General features: G+C 39.5%; 3 protein-coding genes and 1 pseudogene across 4 annotated transcripts; all 4 read right to left on the bottom strand.

Moving 5' to 3' along the window:
* Nucleotides 1–699: 699 nt before the first annotated feature.
* Nucleotides 700–2,986, bottom strand: LOC126936476 (hemoglobin subunit delta-like; annotated as a pseudogene). Its single transcript, XR_007719440.1, has 3 exons — nt 2,777–2,986; nt 1,745–1,874; nt 700–830 (listed from the first exon to the last, which is right to left on the bottom strand). The product of XR_007719440.1 is annotated as a hemoglobin subunit delta-like (transcript).
* A 7,814-nt stretch (nt 2,987–10,800) lies between these two features.
* LOC126935283 (hemoglobin subunit epsilon-4-like) lies at nt 10,801–12,432 on the bottom strand. The gene is made up of 3 exons (XM_050756539.1): nt 12,291–12,432; nt 11,947–12,169; nt 10,801–11,073 (listed from the first exon to the last, which is right to left on the bottom strand). The coding sequence occupies exons 2-3, from the start codon at nt 12,094–12,096 to the stop codon at nt 10,945–10,947; spliced, it is 279 nt and encodes a 92-aa protein (XP_050612496.1). The 5' UTR covers nt 12,097–12,169; nt 12,291–12,432; the 3' UTR covers nt 10,801–10,944.
* Nucleotides 12,433–17,345: 4,913 nt separating this feature from the next.
* LOC126935258 (hemoglobin subunit gamma-like) lies at nt 17,346–18,976 on the bottom strand. The gene is made up of 3 exons (XM_050756509.1): nt 18,787–18,976; nt 18,441–18,663; nt 17,346–17,562 (listed from the first exon to the last, which is right to left on the bottom strand). The coding sequence occupies exons 1-3, from the start codon at nt 18,876–18,878 to the stop codon at nt 17,434–17,436; spliced, it is 444 nt and encodes a 147-aa protein (XP_050612466.1). The 5' UTR covers nt 18,879–18,976; the 3' UTR covers nt 17,346–17,433.
* Nucleotides 18,977–22,238: 3,262 nt separating this feature from the next.
* On the bottom strand, nt 22,239–23,818 carry LOC126935259 (hemoglobin subunit gamma). The gene is made up of 3 exons (XM_050756510.1): nt 23,629–23,818; nt 23,283–23,505; nt 22,239–22,447 (listed from the first exon to the last, which is right to left on the bottom strand). Exons 1-3 carry the CDS (start codon nt 23,718–23,720, stop codon nt 22,319–22,321), a joined length of 444 nt encoding a protein of 147 aa, XP_050612467.1. The 5' UTR covers nt 23,721–23,818; the 3' UTR covers nt 22,239–22,318.
* Nucleotides 23,819–26,469: the final 2,651 nt, after the last annotated feature.

Here is a 26,469-nt window from a genome sequence, read left to right as displayed (position 1 = left end):
TATGTGCTCGGCAATGTCCCATCCAGGTGATGTTCTCATGAATTCTCCGGTATTGGGATTTTTAAGGCCAACGTCTTGCCTAGATTTACTAATGGTGTAGGAATAGAAGAAGGTATATATAGTAAGCTATATTTGCTCTTGTTTTGACTTTTGGAGAAAGGAAAGTAGTTTGTTTTTCCCTATCAAGATCATAAGGTCTACAGTCTCTCTTACTGTCTTTTGAATAACACGCAAGTATCTCCTTTTAATATCTTACTCTTATGAGAACTTCCCTATGCTCAGGAATGTGAAAGTGATCTTCCCCAAAATGCCCTGAGTAGCTCTGCTTCTGATATGTAAACCAGTGGTTCCTCAATATCCTCTTCAGATATAAAGAGTCCTCAGTGCCTACTATGTATAATGACTTAAGGAAAACACATGGATATAAAAGAGCTTCTGCTGCCAGTCAATTCAAAATATTGTGATCAAAACAGTTGACTATAATGCATTGTCAATATATTCCGGCAGTACAGACAGAGTTACTATGAAAGCACTTTTAAACACAAGGAAACAACAGATTCTGTTTAGGTATTCAAGTAAGTTTAAAATTAATCAACAGGCATATAATACAGATTTATAAAAATGTATACGAGTGAGAAAGTTCTAAAAGTCCTTCTAATTTTACCTATGGCAAAAATGGTGCTCAAAGAAAAAAAATTACTACCTATGATCAGAAAGGAAATGACTGGTTGGTTGTTTACTGCATGCTTCTTCTTTGTTTGTTGTAGCATTAACGACAAAGAAACACTGTGCAATGGTATGATTCATATTGTCCTCTAGTTCCAGAAGTTCTAAAGCAAGGAATAATCATTTCTTCATTTACTCATTTACTCATTCATTCATTCATTATTTTCTTGAATAAATATTTTCTTGCTGCCTATAGATGAATTTAATACAAGGCACAGTAGGCATGTAAGAAGGTGGAGAATAGGCAGAATTGTTTATAAAGCATGGAGTGTGTGTGTGCATAAATAAATAAGAAAAATGTAAAAAATGGTGTGGGGGAGGGTTTGGAAAGATTTTTTGGGTAGTATCGAAAAGTTTATTGAGGCTGAGGTCACAAGTAATATGTGAGCAATGAATCTTAACCGAAATATGGGAAGATCAGAGGAAATTGTTCACAGAGATGTTCTGGGGCAAGTAAGAGGAGGAGGCTATTTCTTGGAGCAAGAACACTTGATGGGGTATAGTATTATGGGCTAACACATGCAGGCAAAGGAAGTAGAAAGAAAGAGAGCATAACACTGTCTTGAGCAAACATTATGCCTTTAACTGAGCACATTATTTTCTCAGTAATTGTTGGAGTTTAATCATATGATTAACCTTGAGGCTATGTCTTAGGGTTGAGGTCTTCCCTAGAGCCTCTGCAGTGCCAGTATCATCTCTATATGAAGAGTTCTTGATAATTTCTTTTCTTTGGAGGTAGAAATGTCATCCATTAATGCTTTGTACGGTTCCCTTGCCTTTCTCATTTCCCATGTCCTCTTTGTAAAATACGCAAGTGCTCTCTATCTGTAGACCCTCAGGAACCTTCTTACATACCTGGGCAAGAAAATGAAATAAGTGCAATTAATCAGGAAGTTGAACTGAACGTTCTTTATTAGGTGAAGCCATACCCTTGAAGTAGACGTTGTGTTCCCAAGTTCAGAAAATAGAATCTAGGGAAATAGGGTCTACTTATGATTATCAGGAAACAATCCAGGACCTCAATGGTACTTGTGAGCCAGGGCATTAGCCACACCAGCCACCACCTTCTGATAGGCAGCCTGCACCTGTAGGATGAATTCCTTGTCAAAGTTGTGGGCCAGCATACACACCAGCACATTGCCCAGGAGCTGCGGAGAAAAGGTAGGCAGATACACGCATATGGTTAACAGAGAAATGAAGATTGGCTTCTGAGAAACTGGGCCAACACCCATTTTTTTCTGCCCAAATCTTAGACAAAACTGATCCCCAGGTTATTCCCATCAGCATAAATAAGTACATATATGAATGCATACATATAACATATATCTATACTATACACACCCTCTATGTACTTAACAATCATATAGTCTATATATGTACATATATGCTATATATGCTGTATAATGCTATATACAAATTAATTCCAAATTAGTTTTAATTTTGTATGTGTATATAGCATATACAAATTAATTACTATAAACAGATTAATAGATACAAATTAATTGATTAATCAGTGTGATGATGGGCTGTCTCCTAATAATGATTCTGCCCCACCTCCAGTGTAACTTTCTAATCTTTCATAATCAAATATTCACTTTCCTTTCCATCCCATTTACTACCGAATTTATAAAATTCCAATTATTCCTTATTGTAAAATGACTTATAGCCTCTAAAACAGCATTCTATGCCTCTCCTCTTTGAGTTGGAGCCTCTCCCATACCCATGTGGGGAGACAAAAGGATTATTCTAAGTGCAGAATTAGCAGATGAGAGTTGGCGTGCATAATTTGAGTTGTGGTTAGAGAAGGAAAAATGAAGGGAGGCGGTTGAGAGAGAAAGAGAGGATATTAAATAATTTAATTTTTAAAATAGCAAGATTGTGAGGAAGGAAAAAATGCAGAATATTGAAATAAAAAACGAAATTTTAGAAGCATTAAATGATAAAATATAGTAAAATAGACAAAAACGTGGGGGAAGAGCAGCTAGGTAAAAGAACCAAAATGTAAGATTAGAAAGTAAAAAGAGAAAAGTGGAGCATCTCCTGGACTCACCCTGAAGTTCCCAGGATCCACGTGCAGCTTGTCACAGTGCAGCTCACTCAGCTGGGAAAAAGTGCCCTTGAGGTTGTCCAAGTGAGCCAGGCCATCACTAAAGGCGCCTAGCACCTTCTTGCCATGAGCCTTCACCTTAGGGTTGCCCATTAACAGCAGCAGGAGAGGACAGATCCCCAAAAGACTCAAAGAATCTCTGGGTCCAAGGGTGGACTACCAGTAACCTGAGGGTAGGAAAACAGCCCAAGGGACAGAGAGAGTCAGTGCCTATCAGAAACCCAGGAATCTTCCCTGTCTACACATGCTCAGCTTCCATGTCTCGGAACCTTGATACCAACCTGCCCAGGGCCTCACCACCAACTGCATCCACATTCACTTTGCCCCACAGGGCACTGACAACAGTCTTCTCCTCAGGAGTCGGATGCACCATAGTGTCTGTTTGAGGTTGCTAGTGAACACGGTTATGTCAGAAGCAAGTATAAGCAACAGTTGGCTCTGCTCTCCCTTTTATGCTGGTCCTGTCCTCCCTACTCCAGTGAGCAGGTTGGTTTAAGATAAGCAGGGTTTCATTGGTTTGTGAGAATGAAAAATGAACCTTCATTCCACTGTTCCCTTACCTTGCCCTGAAATTGGCTGTTCTGTCATGTGTGTCTTGACTCAGAAATCCTGTTCTCCTCTACATATCTCTCCAGCACATCTCTTTAGCAGTTGTTTCTAAAAATATCCTCCTAGTTTCATTTATGCAGAAGTGTTTTAGTCTAATATAGTGGAATGTATCTTAGAGTTTAATTTATTTGTTTCTGTCACTTTATACTAAGAAAACGTGTCTAGAAGCAGATGTTTTAACAAGTTGACTCAATATAACGTTCTCCTTTGTCTATAGGGATTTTTGTCTCCAGGGATTTTTGTCTCCAAGGGAATTTAAAGAGATTGGAATGGACAAATCTATTACTGCCGTTTAAACTTGCTTGCTTCCTCCTTCTTTTGGTAAATTCTTCCTATAATAAAACTCTTATTTTTTATTATATTGAAATAAATGCCCATTAAAAGAATATTTTAAAAATGAGTGGTGGTTATTTACCAGTTATTGAAATAGGTTCCGGAAACATGAATTTTAAGGGTAACATTTTAATGACAGATAAAATCAAATATTATATACAAATATTATGATTGTTTAAAATTATGGTATGACTATAGAAAGAATGCAGAGAAAGTGCCAAGTAGATTTACCATATTCAGCCAGATTTAATTTAATGAAGTTCCTGGGAAAATGCTAGTACAGAACATTTTACAACTGTGTTCTTAAAAAAAATGTGGAATTAGACCCAGGAATGAAGAGCTCAGTAGTTTTTCACTCTTTTCTGAATTCAAATAATGCCACAGTGGCAGACAAATACACACCTATGAGCATATCCAAAAGGAAGGATTGACGGAAAGAGAGGAGAAGGTCAATCCTTTCCTAGTGAAAGGAAGGAAGGAAGAGGGGAAGAGAGAGGATGGAATGGATAGAGGAGAAGAAGGAAAAACAAATAATGGAGAGGAGAGGAGAAAAAAGGAGGGGAGAGGAGAGGAGAAGGGATAGGGAAGAGAAAGAGAAAGGGAAGGGAAGAGAGGAAAGAAGAGAAGAGGAGAGAAAAGAAAAGAGAGAGAGGAAGGGAAAGGAAAAAAGAGGAAAAAAGAGACAAGAGAAGAGATAAGACGGACAGTTCAAATTTTGGTAATAATATGGATCAATAGAAACTCTCAAACTCTGTTGGTGAGAGTGTACAATAGTATAACCCCTTTGGAAAACATTTAATAGTATCTACCAAAGCTGGATACATGATAAATCTATTACGTAGCAATTACATTTTTAGATATTCAGAAACACATGCATGTGTATATCCAAAGATGTGTATAGAAATGCTTATGACAGCAATATTCATAAAAACCTCAAACTGGTAGCCACTTAAATGTTTGTCAAAAGTAGAACTGATAAATTATGGTATAGTTAAAGAATAGAATATTAGACAGAAATGAAAAGAATCAACTACTGCTTAACATGTAGCAACACAAATGCATTTTGCAGCATTTACTAGATTAAAAGTAACCAGAGGTGAGTTCTAACTATATGATTTTATTTGTATATAGAAAGATGGACGATGTAACTGAGATTCTGATCACAAGGGGAAATGTTATAAAATAGAGTAGAGAGGAGCCATGAATAACCTTTAAACTTTGTTACAAATTATTTTTCTGTAACCTGGAAGCCAAGAGAAGATATTGAATAATTCAAGGAAGATGGTGGCATGGTTTGATTTGTATGTTTAAAAGATTATTCTCACTTAGTGAAGAAATGTATTTTAGAAGTAGAGAAAATGGGAGACAAATAACTGGGCTTCTGTTGCAGGAGGGAAGGAAGTGACAATGCCATTTCTATCATCAAACTTAGACCATGATGGTGATGTCAGTCACTGAGATCGTGAACACAAGAATAGGACCACATTTGTGAGTTTAGTGGTATGATAAGATCAGAAATTCAGTCTCGGATACACTGTATTTTATGCATTGTTGTAAAATGCAAAAGGATATACTTAGATATATGTATCTGGAGCTCAGAAAGAATACAACCAGGTCAAGAATACAGAATGGAAGAGAACATACAAGAACAGATCACAGTGTGCTATGTAAATCACTACCACTACCTGTTAAAAATTACAGATGATGTACTTCATCAACATCTCCTTAAAATCTTAGAATGTGTTTGTGAGGTAGGAATTATGTTTCCAATTCATATATAAGAAAATTGATTCTAAAAAAAATGTTAGGTAAATTCTTAAGGCCATGAGGACTGTTATTTGATCTTTGTCTGTTAATTCCAAAGACTTGGCTTTTCCCTTTAATTCTGTTCTACCTGAAATGATTTTACACATTGGGAGATCTGGTTACATGTTTATTATATAAGGCTTGCATTGAGAGTGTTTGTATAACAGGGTAAGGTCTTTTTTTCTTTTCTCGTCTGAGATGGAGTTTCACCCCTAGTGCCCAAGCTGGAGTGTAATGGCGCGATCTAGGCTCACTGCAGCCTCCACCTCCTGGGTTCAAGCAATTCTTCTGCATCAGCCACTCGAGTAGCTGGGATTGCAGGCATGCACCACATGCCCAGCTAATTTTGTATTTTTAGTAGAGATGGGGTTTCACCATGTTGGTCAGGCTGGTCTCGAACTCCTGACCTTAAGTGATCTGCCTACCTTGGCCTCCCAAAGTGCTGGATTTACAAGCCTAAGCCACCACATCCAGCCAGGATAAGGTCTTAACATGGAAAGAATAGCATCTACTCTTGTCCAGGAAACAACAAGGACCTGACTGTGGGCCGTAAGAGAAGTGATTAATAGACAGGGACAAATTCAAGCATAATTGAACTGTTGATTAGAGGTAAGGAAATGATTTTAAGTCTCTGAGCTTGGTGAGTGGGCAAGTAGCTATCCAATGACTAAAATGGAAAACACTGGAAGAGAAACAGTTTTAGTATAAAAAGTGAAACGACCATGCTGAGTCTGAGGTTCCTATAGGACATCTATACAAATAAGCCCAGTACATAGTTTGATATATGGGTTTGGCACCGAGGTCAGAGGACAGAGCTAGAAATCAGACTTGGGAACTGGGATTATACAAGCTATATTTAAGAGTTTGGATATAACTGTGAATCCAAGAGTGCGACGAATACAAAATTAAATGAAGGACCTTTAATGAACACCAACACTTAATGTGAAATCTCAAGGAAGTACGAAGTAAGACATAGCCCCAAAATCCCCAATGATTTTAGAACTCAGTATGGATTTTAATTAGCATAATGTCAACGTTGGTTAGAATGGAATTCAACTTGCTGCTGGTTTCAGAGTAAATAGGAGATAAGGGTCTAGATTTTGACACACAGTGAAAAGCTGAAACGAAAAGGAAAAGATAGGGTGACAGATGGGAAATGTATGCAAGGGGGATGAGCCACATGGTATGGGAGAAACACTAAGGACTCTAGGGTCAGAGAAATATGGGTTACATCCTTCTACAAAATTCACATTCTTGGCTGGGCATGGTGGCTCACACCTGTAATCCCAGCACTTTCAGAGGCCAAGGTGGGTGGATCACCTGATGTCAGGAGTACGAGATCAGCCTGACCAACATGGAACCCCCTCTCTACTAAAAATACAAAATTAGCTGGGCATGGTGGCAGGCGCCTGTAATCCCAGCTACTTGGGAGGCTGAGGCAGGAGAATCACTTGAACCTGGTAGTTAGATGTTACAGTGAGCCTAGATCGTGCCATTGCACTCCAGCCTGGACAACCAGAGCAAAACTCTGTCCCAAATAATGATAATAATAATAATAATACATTCTTGCTAACCTGAAAAAATAAATTATTTGCACTTTGTACCTAATTTATAATGTTCAGATAATGAATATTGATATGATATATTCATATGCACAGAACAATGCATAGGAGACACATTATAAGTGTAAGTGGCATTCTTAAATGCCAGTGCTCTCCACAGTTCTAATCTCAGTTCACTGCTCTTTGAATTCTGTGTTTTCATATTATCTTATCAATACATTAATCATTGCAATAATCATTACACACTATAATTGTTCATTTATTGGACACATCCTAGTTTCCTTCTGTCAATTACCGCACTGCTTTCAAATTTATTCCTCATCCTTCCCTCAGTGTTCTCTGTATTTGAGGAAATGACATTTCCCAGGTTTACTCACCCTTTTGGTCCCATGTACATTCTGCAATGGTAAACACTAGCTGAGGGAAAGCATAAGCAAGATTATTTCTGGCCTTCTCTCTCTCCTCTCGCTCTCTCTCTCTGAAGGGATCTCCTACAGCAGACAGTCTTTTTTATGGTTGATATTTTGATGCCCCCATTAGACAGTTCTGGCTTTCTCCAAGGAGCCCCCAATATCTCATTGAATCCAGTAGACCCCTGGTTCTGGATGGTGGTATAAACATTTTCTCCTTCTGTCCTTTTAGGCCTAATGGCGGAAAAAGTTTTCTGATGTTACGAACATCTAGATTTCTGCACTGTCCTTTGTTTCATATTTTAGGTCTTCTAATACAACGATAATTAACTATTAAGAGCTGTATTTAATTCTAGGTTGAGTAACTGATAGTGGTTTGTGCTTTCCTTGATGGACCCTAACTGATATAACTAATAAACTGATTTCTGATACTATGTCTTATTAGTGTATGAAATTCTGATGTGAATAAATGCATGACACATACTCATTGACTAATCAAACTACAGCAAGGGAGATTGAAGGAACAACCGTATAGAGGCAGAGGAAGGAACCTCATGACCTATAAATATTAAGATATCACATAGTCATTTTAGATCCAAAGGTTTCTCAGTTTAGGTCTCAAACAAACTTCTCTATGGATAGTGTAATACTCATAATGTAGAAAAGAGAGATCTAATTTTTGGATAGTTTAATCATTTTTTAAATCTCCAAATACTAGGGAAATAAGAGTTTACAAGACAATGTCTCTACCATAAAAGAGGTTAATAGTTAGTGGGAGGAATACACAATGAGCAGATTAAGTACATTAGTAAGAAAAATCCTAAATATTATAATAAGAAAGAGCCCATAATTATAGCAGAGTTTATAGACAGGGCTTTTAGCCCAGTTAAAATTAAAAAAAAAAATAGCTTCTTAGTTGAAATAACATTTAAGTTAAGACTTAAAGTATGAGTACAAGATAGACAGGACAAAATGAGGGAAAGACATCACCCAGAGTAAACGAACAGCATGCACAAAGCTAACAGAGTCAAATGCAGAAATCCAAATTCTCTCGATTGACTGGGGTAATTTTGTCAATGCACTCAAGTATGCGTCTGTAACAGTGTGTGTTCTTATGTGTGCATGGGATGTTTGTTCATGGAGCATAGGAAATTGTACAGACATATACACACATCTGTATGTGTGTATCAGAGAATGTTTACATTGTTGCAAGATTTTATATGACTACATGCACAAGCATTCATGCTTCATGTCAGTTTGGTATATTTTTCCTGTGTGTCAAGATGTGTACTTACATATTTTCCAGTAAAGGTGAATGTGAAAACTGCTCAGCGAGAAATGAACAGTAAGTAACACAGGAAATTGAACTCTTGTCTCTTAATTTAAAATACAGAATGACATTCAGAAGGGCAGGGGATAGCACAAGTATGAAATTTTAAAGTGTGAATGGACACAGTAATTATTCAAAGAATGTGCTTAATTAATGTATGCTACAAGACAGCAGTTGAGTGATTATTGCACATGAGCAACTGTTATTTATTCTGCTTTGTGGGTTATTAGTGGGGACTCAAAAATATGACAAAGGAATTTCAGAAGCTATTAAATGGTAGCACCGCCTATCTATGTGCTCCCACTCAAGAGATATGGTAAGACGAGCTCTTTGGGGTGGACACATACAGGAAATACTTTGAGAAAGAGGTTTCGGGATTAGTGAAACTGGAGAGGAAAGGATATTATATCTTCTAAAACCTATTTTGAGTCAGTTTGAGGGTGTTACATACTTCCTAAGGGTCTTGGGTACAGGAGTTTGAAGCGATTGCCACAGAATGGCTATGTTCATTGCCAGATTCAAACAGGGGGCTTGTAGGCATTTTCTCTTCTGTCAATACATTTCCTTCTTTTCATTCACAGGCAGAGATTTTTAGCTGTCATCTCTAACTCTCTGTTTCACAATGTTTTCCAGTTCTGTGCAATCACTGCCATGATGGTTTCTTACTCAATTTTTTTCTTAACTTCATTGTTTCCATCAACTTCAGTTCTTTATCTATCACCTCAATATAATTACAGCAAGCTCCTCTGACTATACCTGAGTTAGACTTTGTCTAATCAGTTCTATATATATACATGTGAATCAATTTTCCTACATTTCCCTATTTATTATGTCACTCTTACATGCAAGAATTTTCAGTGATTTTTGCTCAAAACAATAGCCATTTTTCTTGCTTCATGTGGTCTCTGCATCCAGTTTCCCTAATTTTATAGCACCCTGCCTCTTTTAAATGTCCATATTCTCCTCTACCAACTTGACCTAACATGCTAATTCCTAAATCTCAGCCTTTTAATCTGCTGTTTACTCACATAAACAAGACTTTTGTCTTCAACAGAAATCAGTTGTTTTCAATATTGATTGGTAATAATTTTTTTATTCATAAAAATTGTATATATTTATGAATGCACATATATGTATATATAGAAAGAGAATAAAATCAATACCACCAAAAACAATAAAACTTGTATATATTTATAGAAACAGAGAGCCGAACAAAGAGATTTATTATTTATCGGGTAGTGTAATAAAGACTTTCCAGGTATCAATTCAATTAATTCTTACAAAAATCCTTTAAGGAAAATAAATATGATAAATCTACCATATTTACAGCTTAATGGAATTATAAATATGTTTCAGGTCACAGAGGTAGCAGATGAATTACAGATGTAAACCAAGACAGCCAGCTCACATGCCTTAGAGATAATTCTCCACTAATACCATTGAAGACATTAGGAGAAAGTTCAGGGTTTGGCCCTTGATTGGTCTCTAGGAAGCCCCATCCCCACTGCATTATAAATCATCAAAATATGTTGTTTAAAATAAGTAGAAGTGAACTACAGTCACCAAATGAGCTATATCCTGAGTTCATACAAATAATAGCCTATACAGAATCTCTAATTTGAGTCCTAACATATCTCTACACATTATCGACAATCCTCTTACATCTCTAAAGAGTACCTCCATTGCCCTCACTTTCTCTAAAGACATTGCCTTATTCTAGGAACGATTTCCCCTTCCTAGGAGTAACTACTCCACTAAAGCCACCCACAAGTTCTCTCTTATCTTTCAGGATTGCAAGAAAGTATCTTCTCTACCCTTAAACTCCCATTCTCCAATGTTTTCATTTTCATCAGAAATGGTGGGTCCTTTTGGCTGAATCAATGTAAAATATAAAGACAGAAAAAGAATACAATAATATTTCTTAGAGAGCAGATTTCTTTATTTTATTTTTATCATGCAGGAACTGAATCTGCAGGCAGGATACTGCTCTTCTCCTCAGTGTCCCCCGTCTAAAGGAAATGAGCTTTTGGGACATAGGTACAAACATAGTGGACAGGGAACTCAATGGCCCTTGAGGGCTACAGCATTAGCCACAGCATTTGTGGGTTCCTGCCAAGAAGCCTGTATCTGTAGGGTAAACTCTTTGCTGAAGTGGGTTGCCAAAATAATCAATATCACGTTGCTTAAGAGCTGGGGAGGGAGTGAAGATAAAAAGAAAATGGTACATAGTGAATAGAAGGCCTCAAGCTGGACTTGCAATACATAGATACAACACTTACTTCCTTTTTGACCAGAGTTTGAGCAACTCTCAGTCTTATTCTCACAAAGGTAAGTTCACCATTATGGGATAGACATCAGCTTCAATATGACTGGCAGCGCTGCACCTCCCATTGTGTCCTATCCTTCTTTTACTTGCTATGCCAACTCACTACCCCAGCACAGTGTGATTAATTGTTTCACTTTTTTAGAGACTCTGTCCTTTTTTAAAAATAGGATAACAGTACTTCAAGGAGCTGTAAGGGATAGGATAAGTCCCCAGTCATCACACACATACAATTTTCCCAAACACTCATAACAAAGAATCCTGTACCATGCGCACAAAAGTATACCATCGTCATTCAGAAGGAAACAATCCTCTTTTTAAAAGCTTCCCATTAATCTTTCTAGTTGATCATTTTCTGACTTCCAGGACTATGCAGAAAAGTGTCTATTAATTTTCACAGAAAATTTCAATGACCAAAGGAAAGATGTTATTTCCTCTATCTCAACTTCCATTCCCTCATCCAAAAACACTCAGTTTAATTTTGGCCAGAATTTTGTATAAGACGTGTTTTTCAGAGCTATCAAATGGTAAGTGCCTTTCCATTATTCATAGTCCTTGCTCTACCAAATATCAGTTATGTTATTTAGAGCAACATAACTCTCAAAAACGATCCCACTGCTGAAATATCATATCCCATAGCTGACTCATAGCACAAGAGAAACCCACCTCTGCTTTCAAAAGCACCCATGGTGCAAATAGCTAAGGGTAAAGAAGAAAGCATGAGTGTACTTAGTACTCACCAGGAAGTTCTCAGGGTCCACGTGCAGCTTGTTACAGTACAGGTCACTCAGCATAGCAAAGGTGCCTTTGAGGTCATCCATGAGCATAACAGCTTTTACGAAGGAGATCAGCACCTTCTTTCCATGTGCCCTGACTTTGAGGTTGCCCATTATTGCACAGTCAGAGCCCAGATAGCCAAAAGTTTCAAAGTACCTCTGGGTCCATGGGTAGACAACCAGGAGACTGAGGGACAGTCATAATCACAGAGCAGATGCAAAGTCAGACTATGTAAGACAATGGGCTAGTCCCTCTTTCAGAAACACATTCTGCCTTTCTGCACCTCGCCCTGGCTTCCAGTACCTACCTGCCCAGAATCTCACCTCCAGCCTTCTCACCTAAACTTGCTTCACAGGCTAGTGGCAGCAGCCTTCTCGTCAGCAGTGAAATGCACCACGGTGTCAGATCTGGGAGTTTCCTGGCGATCGTAGATGAGCCAGAAGCATACCTGTACTTCTGCTTCTTGTGTGGCTTTTGTTTCTCCTCTCCGGCCCCCAGCCCTTTTGCCTGTCTCAGTGAAATGAATCTATTGGTCAAGGGTGGGTTGCGACTTCAGGGGTGGGGTTTGGGCAAGGGAAGTTTTGCAAGATGGACATTCAAGTTTCTGATAGAATCCGGGTGGGCTTCTCAGGGGAACATTGCTGTTCAGGCTTAATTTGAAACTTTACTTCTTTCCCCTCCATTTTCCTACACTACCCCCACCATCCAGTGTGCAGTTTATTTCTCAAAGTCTTCACCAGTGGCTGCTAATAACTTGAATGCTGACAAATAGGAATAAGTTAGAGCTGAAAAGGATAAGAATTACAAATATCTTAGCCATCAATTCCTGGGTCAGGAGTTGTGACAATGTAACAACGTGTTATTCATCCAGGCTTTATGTGGAAGAAGCCACAGCCTTTCTTGGTTTTCAATTCTCTTGAGACTACATTGAGTACACAATTTCATCCTCTCTCTCTCTCTCTCTCTCTCTCTCTCTCTCTCTCTGCAAGCTCCGCCTCCTGGATTCACACCATTCTCCTGCCTCAGCCTTCCGAGTAGCTGGGACTACAGGCTCCCGCCACCATGCCGGGCTAATTTTTTGTATTTTTAGTAGAGACGAGGTTTCACCATGTTAGCCAGGATGGTCTTGATCTCCTGACCTTGTGATCTACCCGCCTTGGCCTCCCAAAGTGCTGGGATTACGGGCGTGAGCCACAGCGCCCAGCCAATTTCATCACTTTTTAGAATAGAATAGAAATAAACACCTCTATCAAGCATCCATTTGGAAGAAAGCAGAATAAGAAACAAACTAGGGGCCGGGCGCGGTGGCTCAAGCCTGTAATCCCAGCACTTTGGGAGGCCGAGACGGGTGGATCACGAGGTCAGGAGATCGAGACCATCCTGGCTAACACAGTGAAACCCCGTCTCTACTAAAAAAAAAATACAAAAAACTAGCCGGGCAAGGTGGCGGGTGCCTGTAGTCCCAGCTACTCAGGAGGCTGAGGCAGGAGAATGGCTTAAACCCGGGAGGCAGAGTTTGCAGTGAGCTGAGATCCGGCCACTGCACTCCAGCCTGGGCGACAGAGCAAGACTCCGTCTCAAAAAAAAAAAAAAAAAAAAAGAAACAAACTAGGGAAGTAAGGGGAAAACTGGGTTTTATTACCATGTTTTTAAAATCCATTTTGTAGTCAGTGTACTTATCTGAGCAAAGGAGATTTCCTCTGAATCACTCAACAATAGTCCATGTCAAATTCCACATATCTGCAAAATTATGCCAGAGCATCTAATAGTGTTGGGGTAGAAGGGTGCTGCTGTGTTCAAGCAAGAGTATAGAAGAAGTTTCCGTGGCCCGTGCTGGGCATTAGGTCATTTGTGTCTGGCACAGGCTTGATCTACAGTCTAATGCTGTAATGCTGTAATGTGTTTAACTTGTCTTTATATCTAATCAGGCAGAGACATTCTTCACTGCCAATATTCCACAGACTGCTGCACGTGTCTCAGGTGCTGCACGTCTCATGCGTCTCAAACAAGCAATTTCAGGAATAGACAGGGCACGCTTCCACCGGCAGAGAGAATAACACTTTATTTTATATTCTTAAGGCTTATTGCCCTCATACTTAGAGGTTTGGGATGCTAGTTTGTGTGTTCCCCCTGAAATAAATGCTTACAAGAAATAAAGTTTAGGAGATCATCCTCATGTGTACTTCAAGGAGACTCTAAATTTCAAAGAGTTCAATCCAATATATTAAAGCTGAATTTCTGATATTGGAGACACAGGATTTTAGTCTACTGGATATAGTTGAGAGGCAGTTATCTGTTTTACTTAGGAACATGGGGAGAGTTTGTAGTGACAAACAGAGTTTGAGGCAAAACCAATAAGATTATCTTTAAGAGCAGAGATCGATGATATGAAGAAAAATAAGTGGCAACCTTGACTATATGCAGGAAACACATTTACATTGAGTTGTGGGGACTGGCCTGAGAGGACACTTCAGGTCGTGTCCTTTAATGGCCTTAAAACTAATTCCCAACAGAATGTCTGTTCATTGCCATACCTCATATCCTTAGGTACATACATCTAAAACCCTGCATATCGGTGAACAGCTGCCCCATCTTTTTATCAGCCAACCAGCAATTCAACAGTTACTGCGAACTTCCACTTTTCTCTCATCTGCTCCAAGAAAAGTGACCTGTGATCACCTTCCTGGAAGTATTGATTCTTTCATGTTTGTGGCTGTTCCCCGTTTCCAGTTGTTTTCCATGGTTATTGCTTCTAGTGTGATCTATAGACTCTTATATCATCAATATCAGGTCATCATTGCAGTTGTCAACTTCTTCCTGTTGCATTTTATGTATTAATTCAACAAGTACATATTAGGTCCCATATGTCATCCATTAAGTTTCATATGCCATCCATTTTTCTTAATTCTGAGAATCTTACATGAACTAGACAGACAGATTCTTTTGTCTAATGGTGCCCTCACTATAGTGAGTAGAGGAGACCAGCTTACATACTGAAATAAATGAATGAATAAGAGATTTCAGGTGGTATTATATGACTTGAAGAAACTGCATATTGTATCTACAGCCATCTGGTCTTTGAGAAACCTGACAAAAGCAAGCAATGGGGAAAGGATTTTCAATTTAATAAATGATGGGCAGAACTAGCTAGCCATATGCTGAAAAATGAAACTGGACCCCTTCCTTATACCTTATCCAAAAATTAAATCCAGATGGATTTGAGACTTAAATGAAAAACCCCAAACTCTAAAAAGCCTAGAAAAAAATCAGGGCAATACCCTTCATGATATAGGCATGGGCAAAGATTTCATGATGAAAACATGAAAAGCAATTGCAGCAAAACCAAAAATTGACTAACGGAATCTAATTAAACTAAAGAGCTCCTTCACAGAAAAAGAAACTACCATCAGACCGAAAGACAATCTACAGAACATGGAAAAATGTTTGCAATCTATTCTTCTGACAAAGGCCTAACATCCAGAGTAAATAAGAAACTTAAACAACTTTACAAGAAGAAAAAAAAAAAAAACATTAAAACCATGGCACACATTTACCTATAAAACAAACCTGCATATCCTGCACATGTACCCTGGAATTTAAGGTAAAATTAAATTAAATCAAAAGAAAAAAATAAAAACAAATGACATGGCAATGTTAGGAAGTTACCCTATATGGCCTAAAAAAAGAAGGCATAAATAATCCAAAACTTGTTTAACATATCATCAAGAAATAACCATAAAAATGAACAACTAGCAGCCCTCGGGGGTGCTCTGCCTATACAATAGTCATTCTTTTATTTCTTTACTCTCTTAAGAAACTTGCTATGACTTAAAAAAAACAAGTGCATATTGTGAAATGGTAGTGACTGCATTTGAAGTGGGTCCTTTATGATATGATGGAGCCAGGCAGAGACTTTTGGAGAAAGAAGTTCCTGAAAGAAGGAAGGGCATGTGCCAAATTCTGAGGCTGAGGAGAAACAAAGAAAGAAAGAAAAAAAAAAGAATAAAGAACTTGACATTTCACTGTATGTAAAGACATTGCAAGGCTAGAGTAGAGCATGTTGAAGTAAAAATAAGAGAAATCAAAATTAGAGAGAAGGGCACAGGCTTATTATTTGGATCTTACAGATGAGAATAGTAGAGTAGGTATTTTATACTGAAACTTAGGGGACCAGGGGAGATTTGTAAACCTGAGATAAACATGGTCTCTAGTCCACTCAAACCCTAAGCTTATTTTTTTCTCCTTCCTCATCTGCCTTACTCAGTGCAAGGTGCTATAACAAAATACAAAATACCAAAGACTGGATGGCTTCAACAACAGAATTTTTTCTCACGTTTCTGAAGGCTGATTTGTGGTCAGGGTTCTCTTCCTGGATTGCAGATAGCTGACTTCTCACTGTGTCCTCACTGGGAGGAAAGACAAATGGCTTGTCTCTCTGCTTCTAATAAGGAAATAAATTTTATGATGGGGATATGCTCTTATGAGCTCATCTAAACCTAGTTACTTTTCAAAAGTCTCCCCTACAAATAAGGTCAGTTGGGAGTTGGGGATTCAGCATGTAAATTGTGAGGAGACAAACATTAGGTCCATAACACCATCACATTAAACTCTTACTTATACAGATGCACTAACATCCAACTATACAAAAATTCCATTGAGTAAGCCTTCCAATTAATCTTGTACAAATTCTTCCCACTACTTTTGATCTCACAGTACTGGTCTCTTGCTCAGACACAACATGCTCATGCTGACTTGTGAGCCTCTGCTGATTCATTTCTTACACCTAAGTCCTCACCTCCCCCAGAAGCTTACAGTGAGGTCTCTTCCTGGAAATGCTGTGACCAATCTGCACACTTGAGGACATGGGATTAATCTTACTTTCTTAGGCATCCACAAGGGCTATGAAAAGCCAGATGCCATTAGAAATAATATTCCCCCTAACAAAATAAATGCTACACCTGACTAAACCTTGACCTCCGAAAGCTTGGAACACTTTCCCTTCATTAAGAACCATCCTTACTACTCTGCTGCAATCCAACACCCAGGTCTTCACTGAAACTTTCCCCATCTCTTCCAAAACATGTTTCTGAGGAGTCTGTCCTATAGAGGTCTTTCTTCTTACCAGCTTTCTCCTGCACAATTTACCCCCAACTTGCAGAACTCCCGTATATCAGTGTCTTTACTGCTTTGTTCTTTTATTTGCTCATCAAAATTCACATCTCATGTAAAAATAAATGGGGAGCATGCGCACACCACAAACACACATAGCCATACAGAAATACACATACACACATCCCTCAATATAAACCCTTTGGGGCTCAATATTTTAAAAGATGTAAAAAAAGAGCTGAAGAAAATCATGTGTGATCTCTTAGCAGAATAGATTTATTATTTTTATTGCTTGCAGAATAAAGCCTATCCTTGAAAGCTCTGCATCGTGGGCAGGGGGCTCAGTGGTATCTGGAGGACAGGGCACTGGCCACTCCAGCCACCATCTTCTGCCAGGAAGCCTGCACTTCAGGGGTGAATTCTTTGCCGAAATAGATTGCCAAAACAGTCACCAGCACATTTCCCAGGAGCTGTTGAGATGAAAGGAGACAACAAAAATGAACCCATAGTGAGCTGAGAGCTCCAGCCTGGCCTCCAGAAACTACACACCCAGCTTCCACCCAGAATCAAGCCTATGTTAACTTCCCTCAAAGCCTGAGATTTTGCCTTCCATTAAATGCAGGTAGTTGTTCCCCTTGCAGCACTAGTCACTGGCCAAAATTTAAAACTTGCTGTCTTCTTGCCACCACAAACCCTGTATGTTGTAGGCTGAAAACATTAAAAGAAACACAAGCGCGCGCGCACACACACACACACACACACACACAAACCCCTGGCTTTCAAAATCTACTCTAGCCCAAATGTTTCAATTGATCCTCACTCCTGGACACACTTTGCCCCCATCTGGAATTAGAGGATATAAGTTTGTAATGAAGTGATAGCGGCATTTTGTATGTGTCCAGCTGATATAGGAATAGCCTCAGACTCTGTTTGGTCACCAGAGTTCCCCACTTTGACTGGGCCAATATATGCCTTCTGCCTGCATCTTTTTAATGACCATACTTGTCCTGCCTCCAGATAGATGTTTTAAAACAAATAACAAAAATGAGGGAAAGATGAAAGTTCTTTCTACCGGAATCTAATAAAGAAAAGTCATTTTCCTCATTTCCACCTCTCTTTTGTCAATGTCAAAATTGTCCGTCTAGATTTTTAGAGGCACTCCTTAGGCCCTAAAACATTACCATTCGGTCTCAGCCCAGTTAGTCCTCTGCAGTTTCTTCACTCCCAACCCCAGTATCTTCAAATAGCTCACACCCAGCAGGTAGATTCGGCTGTCCTCAGATCAATACTCAGTTGTCTAAGTTGCCTTGAGACTGAACTCTGAAACTGCTGAAACTCCTGGACTCACCCTGAAGTTCTCAGGATCCACATGCAGCTTGTCACAGTGCAGCTCACTCAGCTGGGCAAAGGTGCCCTTGAGATCATCCAGGTTCTTTATGGCATCTCCCAAGGAAGTCAGCACCTTCTTGCCGTGTGCCTTGACCTTGGGGTTGCCCATGATGGCAGAGGCAGAGGACAGGTTGCCAAAGCTGTCAAAGAACCTCTGGGTCCATGGGTAGACAACCAGGAGCCTGTGAGATTGAACAAGAGCAGTTTGACAGTCAGAAAGTGCCACAAATCCTGAGAAGCGGCCTGGACTTTTGCCAGGCACAGGGTCCTTCCTTCCCTTCCTTGTCCTGGTCACCAGAGCCTACCTTCCCAGGGTTTCTCCTCCAGCATCTTCCACATTCACCTTGCCCCACAGGCTTGTGATAGTAGCCTTGTCCTCCTCTGTGAAATGACCCATGGCGTCTGGACTAGGAGCTTATTGATAATCTCAGCCGTTCCAGAAGCGAGTGTGTGGAACTGCTGGAGGGTGCTTCCTTTTATTCTTCATCCCTAGCCAGCCGCCGGCCCCTGGCCTCACCTGATACTCTAAGACTATTGGTCAAGGTTGCCTTGTCAAGGCTATTGGTCAAGGCAAGACTGGCCAACCCATGGGTGGAGTTTAGCCAGGGACCGTTTCAGACAGATATTTGCATTGAGATAGCGTGGGGAAGGGGCCCCCAAGAGGATACTGCTGCTTAATTTTTTTTATAGCCTTTGCCTTGTTCCGATTCAATCATTCCAATTTTTCTCTAATTTATTCTTCCCTTTAGCTAGTTTCCTTCTCCCACCATAGAAGATACCAGGACTTCTTTTGTCAGCCTTTTTTTACCTTCTTGTCTCTAGCTCCAGTGAGGCCTGGAGATTAAAGTTAAAGCATGTACCAATTTTTGAAAAGTTCGGGGATTGTGACATGTGTTTTAGGCATAAGTCCAGGATTTTTGATGGGACAAGTCTTAGTCTCATTTAGTAAGCATTGTGCTATACTTATCTTTGAAAATACTCTCTGTGGCTTTTTCTGTTATCTCTTAAGTTCTCAATAGTGCAGTGAAAATAATTCCTATAAAGCCAGTTTCAGTGCAGTGAAAGATTAGTGTTATGTAATATAAGACCTAATCCTTACCTCAATATGTACTTATCTGTACCTATTTAAATAAATCATGCCTGTTTCATCTTAGAAAAAATATTGGATTCCATATTCAGGATGTATATATATATCATATGATGTGTATTTATCACTGGGTAAGTGTGTGTGCTGGCTGATGACCAGGGTTTTGGTGTAGCTTTTTTATGCTCAGTAAAGATGATGGTGGAATGTTCTTTGGCAGGTACTCTCCATTAGAATTAATTATCTTGTATAGATGCTAGGTTCACTTCTCAGGGAATCTTATTCTAAGACATAAGACATGTGTGTGCACGGAAAACAACTCTAGAGAAGCAAGGGCTGTTTTTATTGGCTAATAGTCCACACACTATGACAACTCGAATATCAGTGTACTTTAGACAGCTTTATTTCTAACGCAGTGCTGTTTCTGACATATTGGACCGTTAACAGGGTAAGAAGTATTTCTGCTGGTTTTTTGGTTCTGTTTTGCTTTTGGTTAGTTTGTTTTTGTTTTTCTCTGCAAGTGATCCATGATCTCAAACCTTGCTAGATTATGCCAGAAGATCTGGAATTCTGGTTTATTGGAGGTGAGCTGTATCTTCAAATTAGTTTATCCCCTAAGCTATCAGGTTGATTTAAATTGGTGAAATCCTTTCAGCCTTCATGATCCTGTGTAAAGATTATACCTGTTCGTTGATAAAGATGGCTAAAAGGCCAGAAAGGTACACATTTGCCCATGTAACAAGCCTGCACATCCTGCACATGTATTAAATTAAAATGAAATGAAATAAAATTAAAAGGAAAAAATGCCATGGCAACATCAGGAATTTATCTTTTATGGCCTAAAAATGGGCGGCATAAATAATCTACCCCTTGTTTAGCATACTATTGAAAAATAACAACAAAAATCGGCAACGAGCAGCCCTTGGGGCTACTCTGCCTATGAAGTAGCCGTTCATTTATTCCTTTACTTTAATTTTTTATAAACTTGTTTTACTAAAAAAAAAAAAAAAAAAAAAAAAAAGAAACAAGAAAGAAAGTGCGAATTGTAAAATGGTAGTGAGTGACAGCATTTGAAGTGGGTCCTTTATGGTATAATGGAGCCAGGCAGAAGATGTTTGGAGAAAGAAGTTCCTGAAAATAGGAAGGGCATGTAGAAAACTGTGAGGCTGAGGAGAAAAACGAAAGAAAGAAATATAAAGAAAGAACTTGACATTTCACTGTATATAAATACATTACAAGCCTAAAGTACATTGAAGAAAAAATAGGAGAAATCAAAGTTAGAGAGAAGGGCTCAGGCTTACGACTTGGGAGTTACAGATGAGAGTAGTAGAGTAGGTATTTTATACTGAAACATAGGAGACCAGGGGAGATTTGTAAACCTGAGATAAACATGGTTTCTAATCCACTGAACACCCAAGTTTATTTTTTTCTCCTTCTTCATCTGCCTTACTTAGTGCAAGGTGCTATAACAAAATAGCATAGACCGGATGGCTTCAACAACAGATTTTTTTCTCACATTTCTGCTGATTCCTGGTCAGGGTTCTCTTCCTGGGTTGCAGATGGCTGACTCCTCACTGTGTCCTCACCAGAAGGAAGAGAAATGGCTAACCTCTCTGCTTCTGATGAGGAAAATAATTCTTTGAGAGCGATCTGCTCTCATGAGCTCATCTAAATCTAATTACTTTTCCAAAGCCTCCCAGACAAATGGGGCCAACTGGGAGTTGGGGATTTAGCATGTGAATTTCCTGGAGACACAAGCGTTAGGTTCATAACACCATCACATTAAACTAAACACTCGCTTATAAACATGCATTAACTTTCAATTATATAAGAATTCCAGTGAATCTGCCTTCTCAATTAATGTTATACAAGTTCTTCACACTACATTTTCATCTGACAGTGCTGGTCTGCTGCTCAGGCATGACACTATGATGCTGACTTGTGAGCCTCTGCTGGCTCATTTCCTTCACCTAAGTCCCCACCTCCCCTAGAAGCTTACAATGAGGTCTCTTCCTTGAAATGCTGTGACTTAAGGGCATGGGATTAATTTCGCCTCTTTAGGCATGCATCAACACTTAAAACGAAAAGTTTCTTAGTAAAGTAAGGATCACTTCATTGCAGTTACTGTGGAAAGAAAAATCTGTTTCCTGCTCTGATCTCTAACACCTCAACCTCCCCATAGAGCCTCACAAGGACTGAGAAAAGTCAGATGCCATTAGAAATAGTATTGCCCCTAATAAAATAGAATGGCTATCCCTGCCTAAACCTTGACTTCCTAAATTTGGAACACTTTGTCTTCGTTGAGCCCCTTCCTCGCTGCTGTGCTGCAATCCAGCCCCCAGGTCTTCACTGAACCTTTCCCCATCTCTTCCAAAACATCTGTTTCTGAGGAGTCTTGTCCTACAGAGGTCTTTCGTCCCACCAGATTTCTCCTACACTTTTTATTCTCACTTGCATAACTCCCATGTACAAGTTTCTTTATTGTCTAGTTCTTTTAATTGCTCATCAAAACCCACATCTCATGTAAACAAAAAAGTGAGGAATATGCACATGACACTAACACACACAGCCATGTACAAATACACATACACACATCCCTCAACATAAAACCCTTTGTGGCTCATATATTTAAAGAGACATAAAAAAAGAACTGAAGACAATCATGTGTGATGGCTTAGCAGAATAGATTTATTGTTTTTATTGCTTGCAGAATAAAGTCTATCCTTGAAAGCTCTGCATCGTGGGCAGGGGGCTCAGTGGTATCTGGAGGACAGGGCACTGGCCACTCCAGCCACCATCTTCTGCCAGGAAGCCTGCACTTCAGGGGTGAATTCTTTGCCGAAATGGATTGCCAAAACAGTCACCAGCACATTTCCCAGGAGCTGTTGAGATGAAAGGAGACAACAAAAATGAACCCATAGTGAGCTGAGAGCTCCAGCCTGGCCTCCAGAAACTACACACCCAGCTTCCACCCAGAATCAAGCCTATGTTAACTTCCCTCAAAGCCTGAGATTTTGCCTTCCATTAAATGCAGGTAGTTGTTCCCCTTGCAGCACTAGTCACTGGCCAAAATTTAAAACTTGCTGTCTTCTTGCCACCACAAACCCTGTATGTTGTAGGCTGAAAACGTTAAAAGAAACACACGCGCACACGCACACACATACACACACACACACAATTGATCTTCACCCCTGGACACACTTTGCCCCCATCTGGAATTAGAGGATATAAGTTTGTAATGAAGTGATAGCGGCATTTTGTATGTGTCCAGCTGATATAGGAATAGCCTCAGACTCTGTTTGGTCACCAGAGTTCCCCACTTTGACTGGGCCAATATATGCCTTCTGCCTGCATCTTTTTAATGACCATACTTGTCCTGCCTCCAGATAGATGTTTTAAAACAAATAACAAAAATGAGGGAAAGATGAAAGTTCTTTCTACCGGAATCTAATAAAGAAAAGTCATTTTCCTCATTTCCACCTCTCTTTTGTCAATGTCAAAATTGTCCGTCTAGATTTTTAGAGGCACTCCTTAGGCCCTAAAACATTACCATTCGGTCTCAGCCCAGTTAGTCCTCTGCAGTTTCTTCACTCCCAACCCCAGTATCTTCAAATAGCTCACACCCAGCAGGTAGATTCGGCTGTCCTCAGATCAATACTCAGTTGTCTAAGTTGCCTTGAGACTGAACTCTGAAACTGCTGAAACTCCTGGACTCACCCTGAAGTTCTCAGGATCCACATGCAGCTTGTCACAGTGCAGCTCACTCAGCTGGGCAAAGGTGCCCTTGAGATCATCCAGGTTCTTTATGGCATCTCCCAAGGAAGTCAGCACCTTCTTGCCGTGTGCCTTGACCTTGGGGTTGCCCATGATGGCAGAGGCAGAGGACAGGTTGCCAAAGCTGTCAAAGAACCTCTGGGTCCATGGGTAGACAACCAGGAGCCTGTGAGATTGAACAAGAGCAGTTTGACAGTCAGAAAGTGCCACAAATCCTGAGAAGCGGCCTGGACTTTTGCCAGGCACAGGGTCCTTCCTTCCCTTCCTTGTCCTGGTCATCAGAGCCTACCTTCCCAGGGTTTCTCCTCCAGCATCTTCCACATTCACCTTGCCCCACAGGCTTGTGATAGTAGCCTTGTCCTCCTCTGTGAAATGACCCATGGCGTCTGGACTAGGAGCTTATTGATAATCTCAGCCGTTCCAGAAGCGAGTGTGTGGAACTGCTGGAGGGTGCTTCCTTTTATTCTTCATCCCTAGCCAGCCGCCGGCCCCTGGCCTCACCTGATACTCTAAGACTATTGGTCAAGGTTGCCTTGTCAAGGCTATTGGTCAAGGCAAGACTGGCCAACCCATGGGTGGAGTTTAGCCAGGGACCTTTTCAGACAGATATTTGCATTGAGATAGTGTGGGGAAGGGGCCCCCAAGAGGATACTGCTGCTTAATTTTTTTATAGCCTTTGCCTTGTTCCGATTCAATCATTCCAATTTTTCTCTAATTTATTCTTCCCTTTAGCTAGTTTCCTTCTCCCACCATAGAAGATAACAGGACTTCTTTTGTCAGCCTTTTTTACCTTCTTGTCTCTAGCTCCAGTGAGGCCTGGAGATTAAAGTTAAAGCATGTACCAATTTTTGAAAAGTTCAGGGATTGTGACACGTGTTTTAGGCATAGGTCCAGGATTTTTGATGGGACAAGTCTTAGTCTCATTTAGTAAGCATTGTGCTATACTTATCTTTGAAAATACTCTCTGTGGTTTTAGGCCATTATCTCTTAAGTTCTCATTAGTGTAGTGAAAAAAAAAAAATCATATAAAGCAACGGTTTCAGTGCAGGAATAGATTAATGTTATGTAATATAATATAATACTTAATCCTTACTTCAGTATCTACTTCTCTGTACCTATTTGAAATAAATCATGTGTGTTTCATCTCAGCAAAGGTATTTTTTTTTTCTTATTCAGGTATGTATGTAGGCACCCGATGATGTGTATTTATCACTGAATAAGTGTGTGTGCTGGCTGATGACCCAGGTTTTTGGTGTAGCTCTTCTGTGTTCAGTAAAGATGATGGTAGAATGTTCTTTGGCAGGTACTATGGCTTAGAATTAATTATCTTGTATAAATGCTAGGTTCAGTTCTCAGGGAATCTTATTCTAAGACATAAGACATGTAATTGCATGGAAAACAACTCTAAAGAGGCAGGGACTGCTTTAATTGACTAATAGGCCACACACTGTGACAGTTGGGATGTCACTTTAGTTTAGACATCTTTATCTGTAACTCAGTGCTATTTCTGACATATTGGCCACTGAACATGGCAGGAAGTATTCATGGTGTTTTTTCCTTTATTTTTTCTTTTGGATTTTTGTTTCTTGGTGGGTTTGGTTTTGCTTTTGTTTTTTCTCTGAAAGTGATCCATGACCTTGGTAGATTATGATGTCAGAAACTCTGGAAATCTGTTTTATTGGGCGGGAGGTCTACTTCCCCTAACCTATCAGATTAATACTAATTATAATAATATTGGTGGAATCCTTTCAGCCTTCATAATCTTGTGTAAAGCTTATATCTGCTCAAAGTGTGAGACGGCTAAAAGACCAGAAAGATACATGTTGACCCATGCAGCAAAGCTGCACATATTGCACTTGTTCTTTGGAAGTTAAAATAAAAGTTGAATAAAAAAGGAAAGAAAAAGATTTGTCAACATATCGGTATCTTCCAGTTATTCACATAATAATAAGTGATTTCTCTCAATCTAAGGGTGGGTGAGAAAGATTTTTATTGGTATGCAGGTACAGATTACAGAGACTGAGGTGAATCCAAATTAGGGTCTCTTTAAGACAGGGGATCTGTGAGATGGGTAGATGGGTGTGTATAGATCTTTGACCATATCTGGGAATCTGGTTGGGTTCCATTTGTAGAGCCTGACCTTGAAGAATGTCTCAGAGACTGGTGTCTAAGCCCACTGAGGCTTAATCAAGTGAATCTTTTGAATCTGTTTTTGTTGTTGTTGTTGTTGTTGTTGTTGTTGTTGTTGTTTTTGAGATGGAGTCTTGTTCTGTCATCCAGGCTGGAGTGCAGTGGTGTGATCTCAGCTCACTGCAACTCCCGCCTTCCAGGTTCAAGCATTTCTCCTGCCTCAGCCTCCCAAGTAGCTGGGATTACAGGCACTTACCATCATGCCCAGCTAATTTTTGTGTTTTTGTAGAGACGGGGTTTCACCATGTTGGCCAGGTTGGTCTTGAACTCTTGACCTCAGGTGATCTGCCTGTCTTGGCCTCCCAAAGTGGTGGGATTACAGGCGTGAGCCACCGCTCCTAGCCTCTAAACAAGTGAATCTTAATTGCTCCTCCTCAGACTAAGGAATATCTAGGATCCCTCCTGTTTTCAAACAACTTCCCCCTTTATCCAGAAACCAAGGCAGTGATCTAAAAGTCACATATAAACCCTTATTTCCTCTTATGCTTTTGAGGCAATATCTTTTAAGAGTTTATTGATTTCTCCTTGTCCATAACTGTCTTATTCCTCAATTTTTCCTATATCATTGCTTCTGACATTGATTAAGTCCTCACTGATAAAACTGTTTCTTTATACCAGCAATTTCAAGTGTTTTCAAGCATTCATTCCCATGTACTTTCAAACATTTGTTCAACAAATATCTGTTTAATAAATGTCATAATTTTTAAAGTACTGGGCATTTAAGTTAAATAAGTCAGAGAATAAAGTTTTCCTCTGAAGATTATAATCTAGGTAGAACATACATACAATTAATAAGTTAAACAGCAAAATAATTTCAGATATTATCTACTAAGAAGAAAATTAAGGAGAAAGTATTCCAACAGAGGCAAAATGACAAGAAGGAATCTGCCATGGGAAGGCATTGCCAAATAAAGTTTAGAAGCTGAAATAGTAAATTTAA

Source organism: Macaca thibetana, chromosome 14 (genome assembly GCF_024542745.1).
Source record: "Macaca thibetana thibetana isolate TM-01 chromosome 14, ASM2454274v1, whole genome shotgun sequence".
NCBI lineage: Eukaryota > Metazoa > Chordata > Mammalia > Primates > Cercopithecidae > Macaca > Macaca thibetana.
The sequence above is the reverse complement of the archived record's forward strand: the minus strand, read 5'-3'. Positions and strand labels throughout refer to the sequence as shown.

What these genes read in the sequence shown, in the direction of transcription:
- LOC126935258 (XM_050756509.1), bottom strand. Translation starts at nt 18,878, where the DNA reads ATGGGTCATTTCACAGAGGAGGACAAGGCTACTATCACAAGCCTGTGG. An exon ending in GGAGGAGAAACCCTGGGAAG is followed by an intron (nt 18,664 to 18,786) that starts GTAGGCTCTGGT and finishes TCAATCTCACAG; the next exon opens with GCTCCTGGTTGTCTACCCAT. An exon ending in TGGATCCTGAGAACTTCAGG is followed by an intron (nt 17,563 to 18,440) that starts GTGAGTCCAGGA and finishes TCATCTCAACAG; the next exon opens with CTCCTGGGAAATGTGCTGGT.
- LOC126935283 (XM_050756539.1), bottom strand. Translation starts at nt 12,096, where the DNA reads ATGGGCAACCTCAAAGTCAGGGCACATGGAAAGAAGGTGCTGATCTCC. An exon ending in TGGACCCTGAGAACTTCCTG is followed by an intron (nt 11,074 to 11,946) that starts GTGAGTACTAAG and finishes CTCCCTCCCCAG; the next exon opens with CTCTTAAGCAACGTGATATT.
- LOC126935259 (XM_050756510.1), bottom strand. Translation starts at nt 23,720, where the DNA reads ATGGGTCATTTCACAGAGGAGGACAAGGCTACTATCACAAGCCTGTGG. An exon ending in GGAGGAGAAACCCTGGGAAG is followed by an intron (nt 23,506 to 23,628) that starts GTAGGCTCTGAT and finishes TCAATCTCACAG; the next exon opens with GCTCCTGGTTGTCTACCCAT. An exon ending in TGGATCCTGAGAACTTCAGG is followed by an intron (nt 22,448 to 23,282) that starts GTGAGTCCAGGA and finishes TCATCTCAACAG; the next exon opens with CTCCTGGGAAATGTGCTGGT.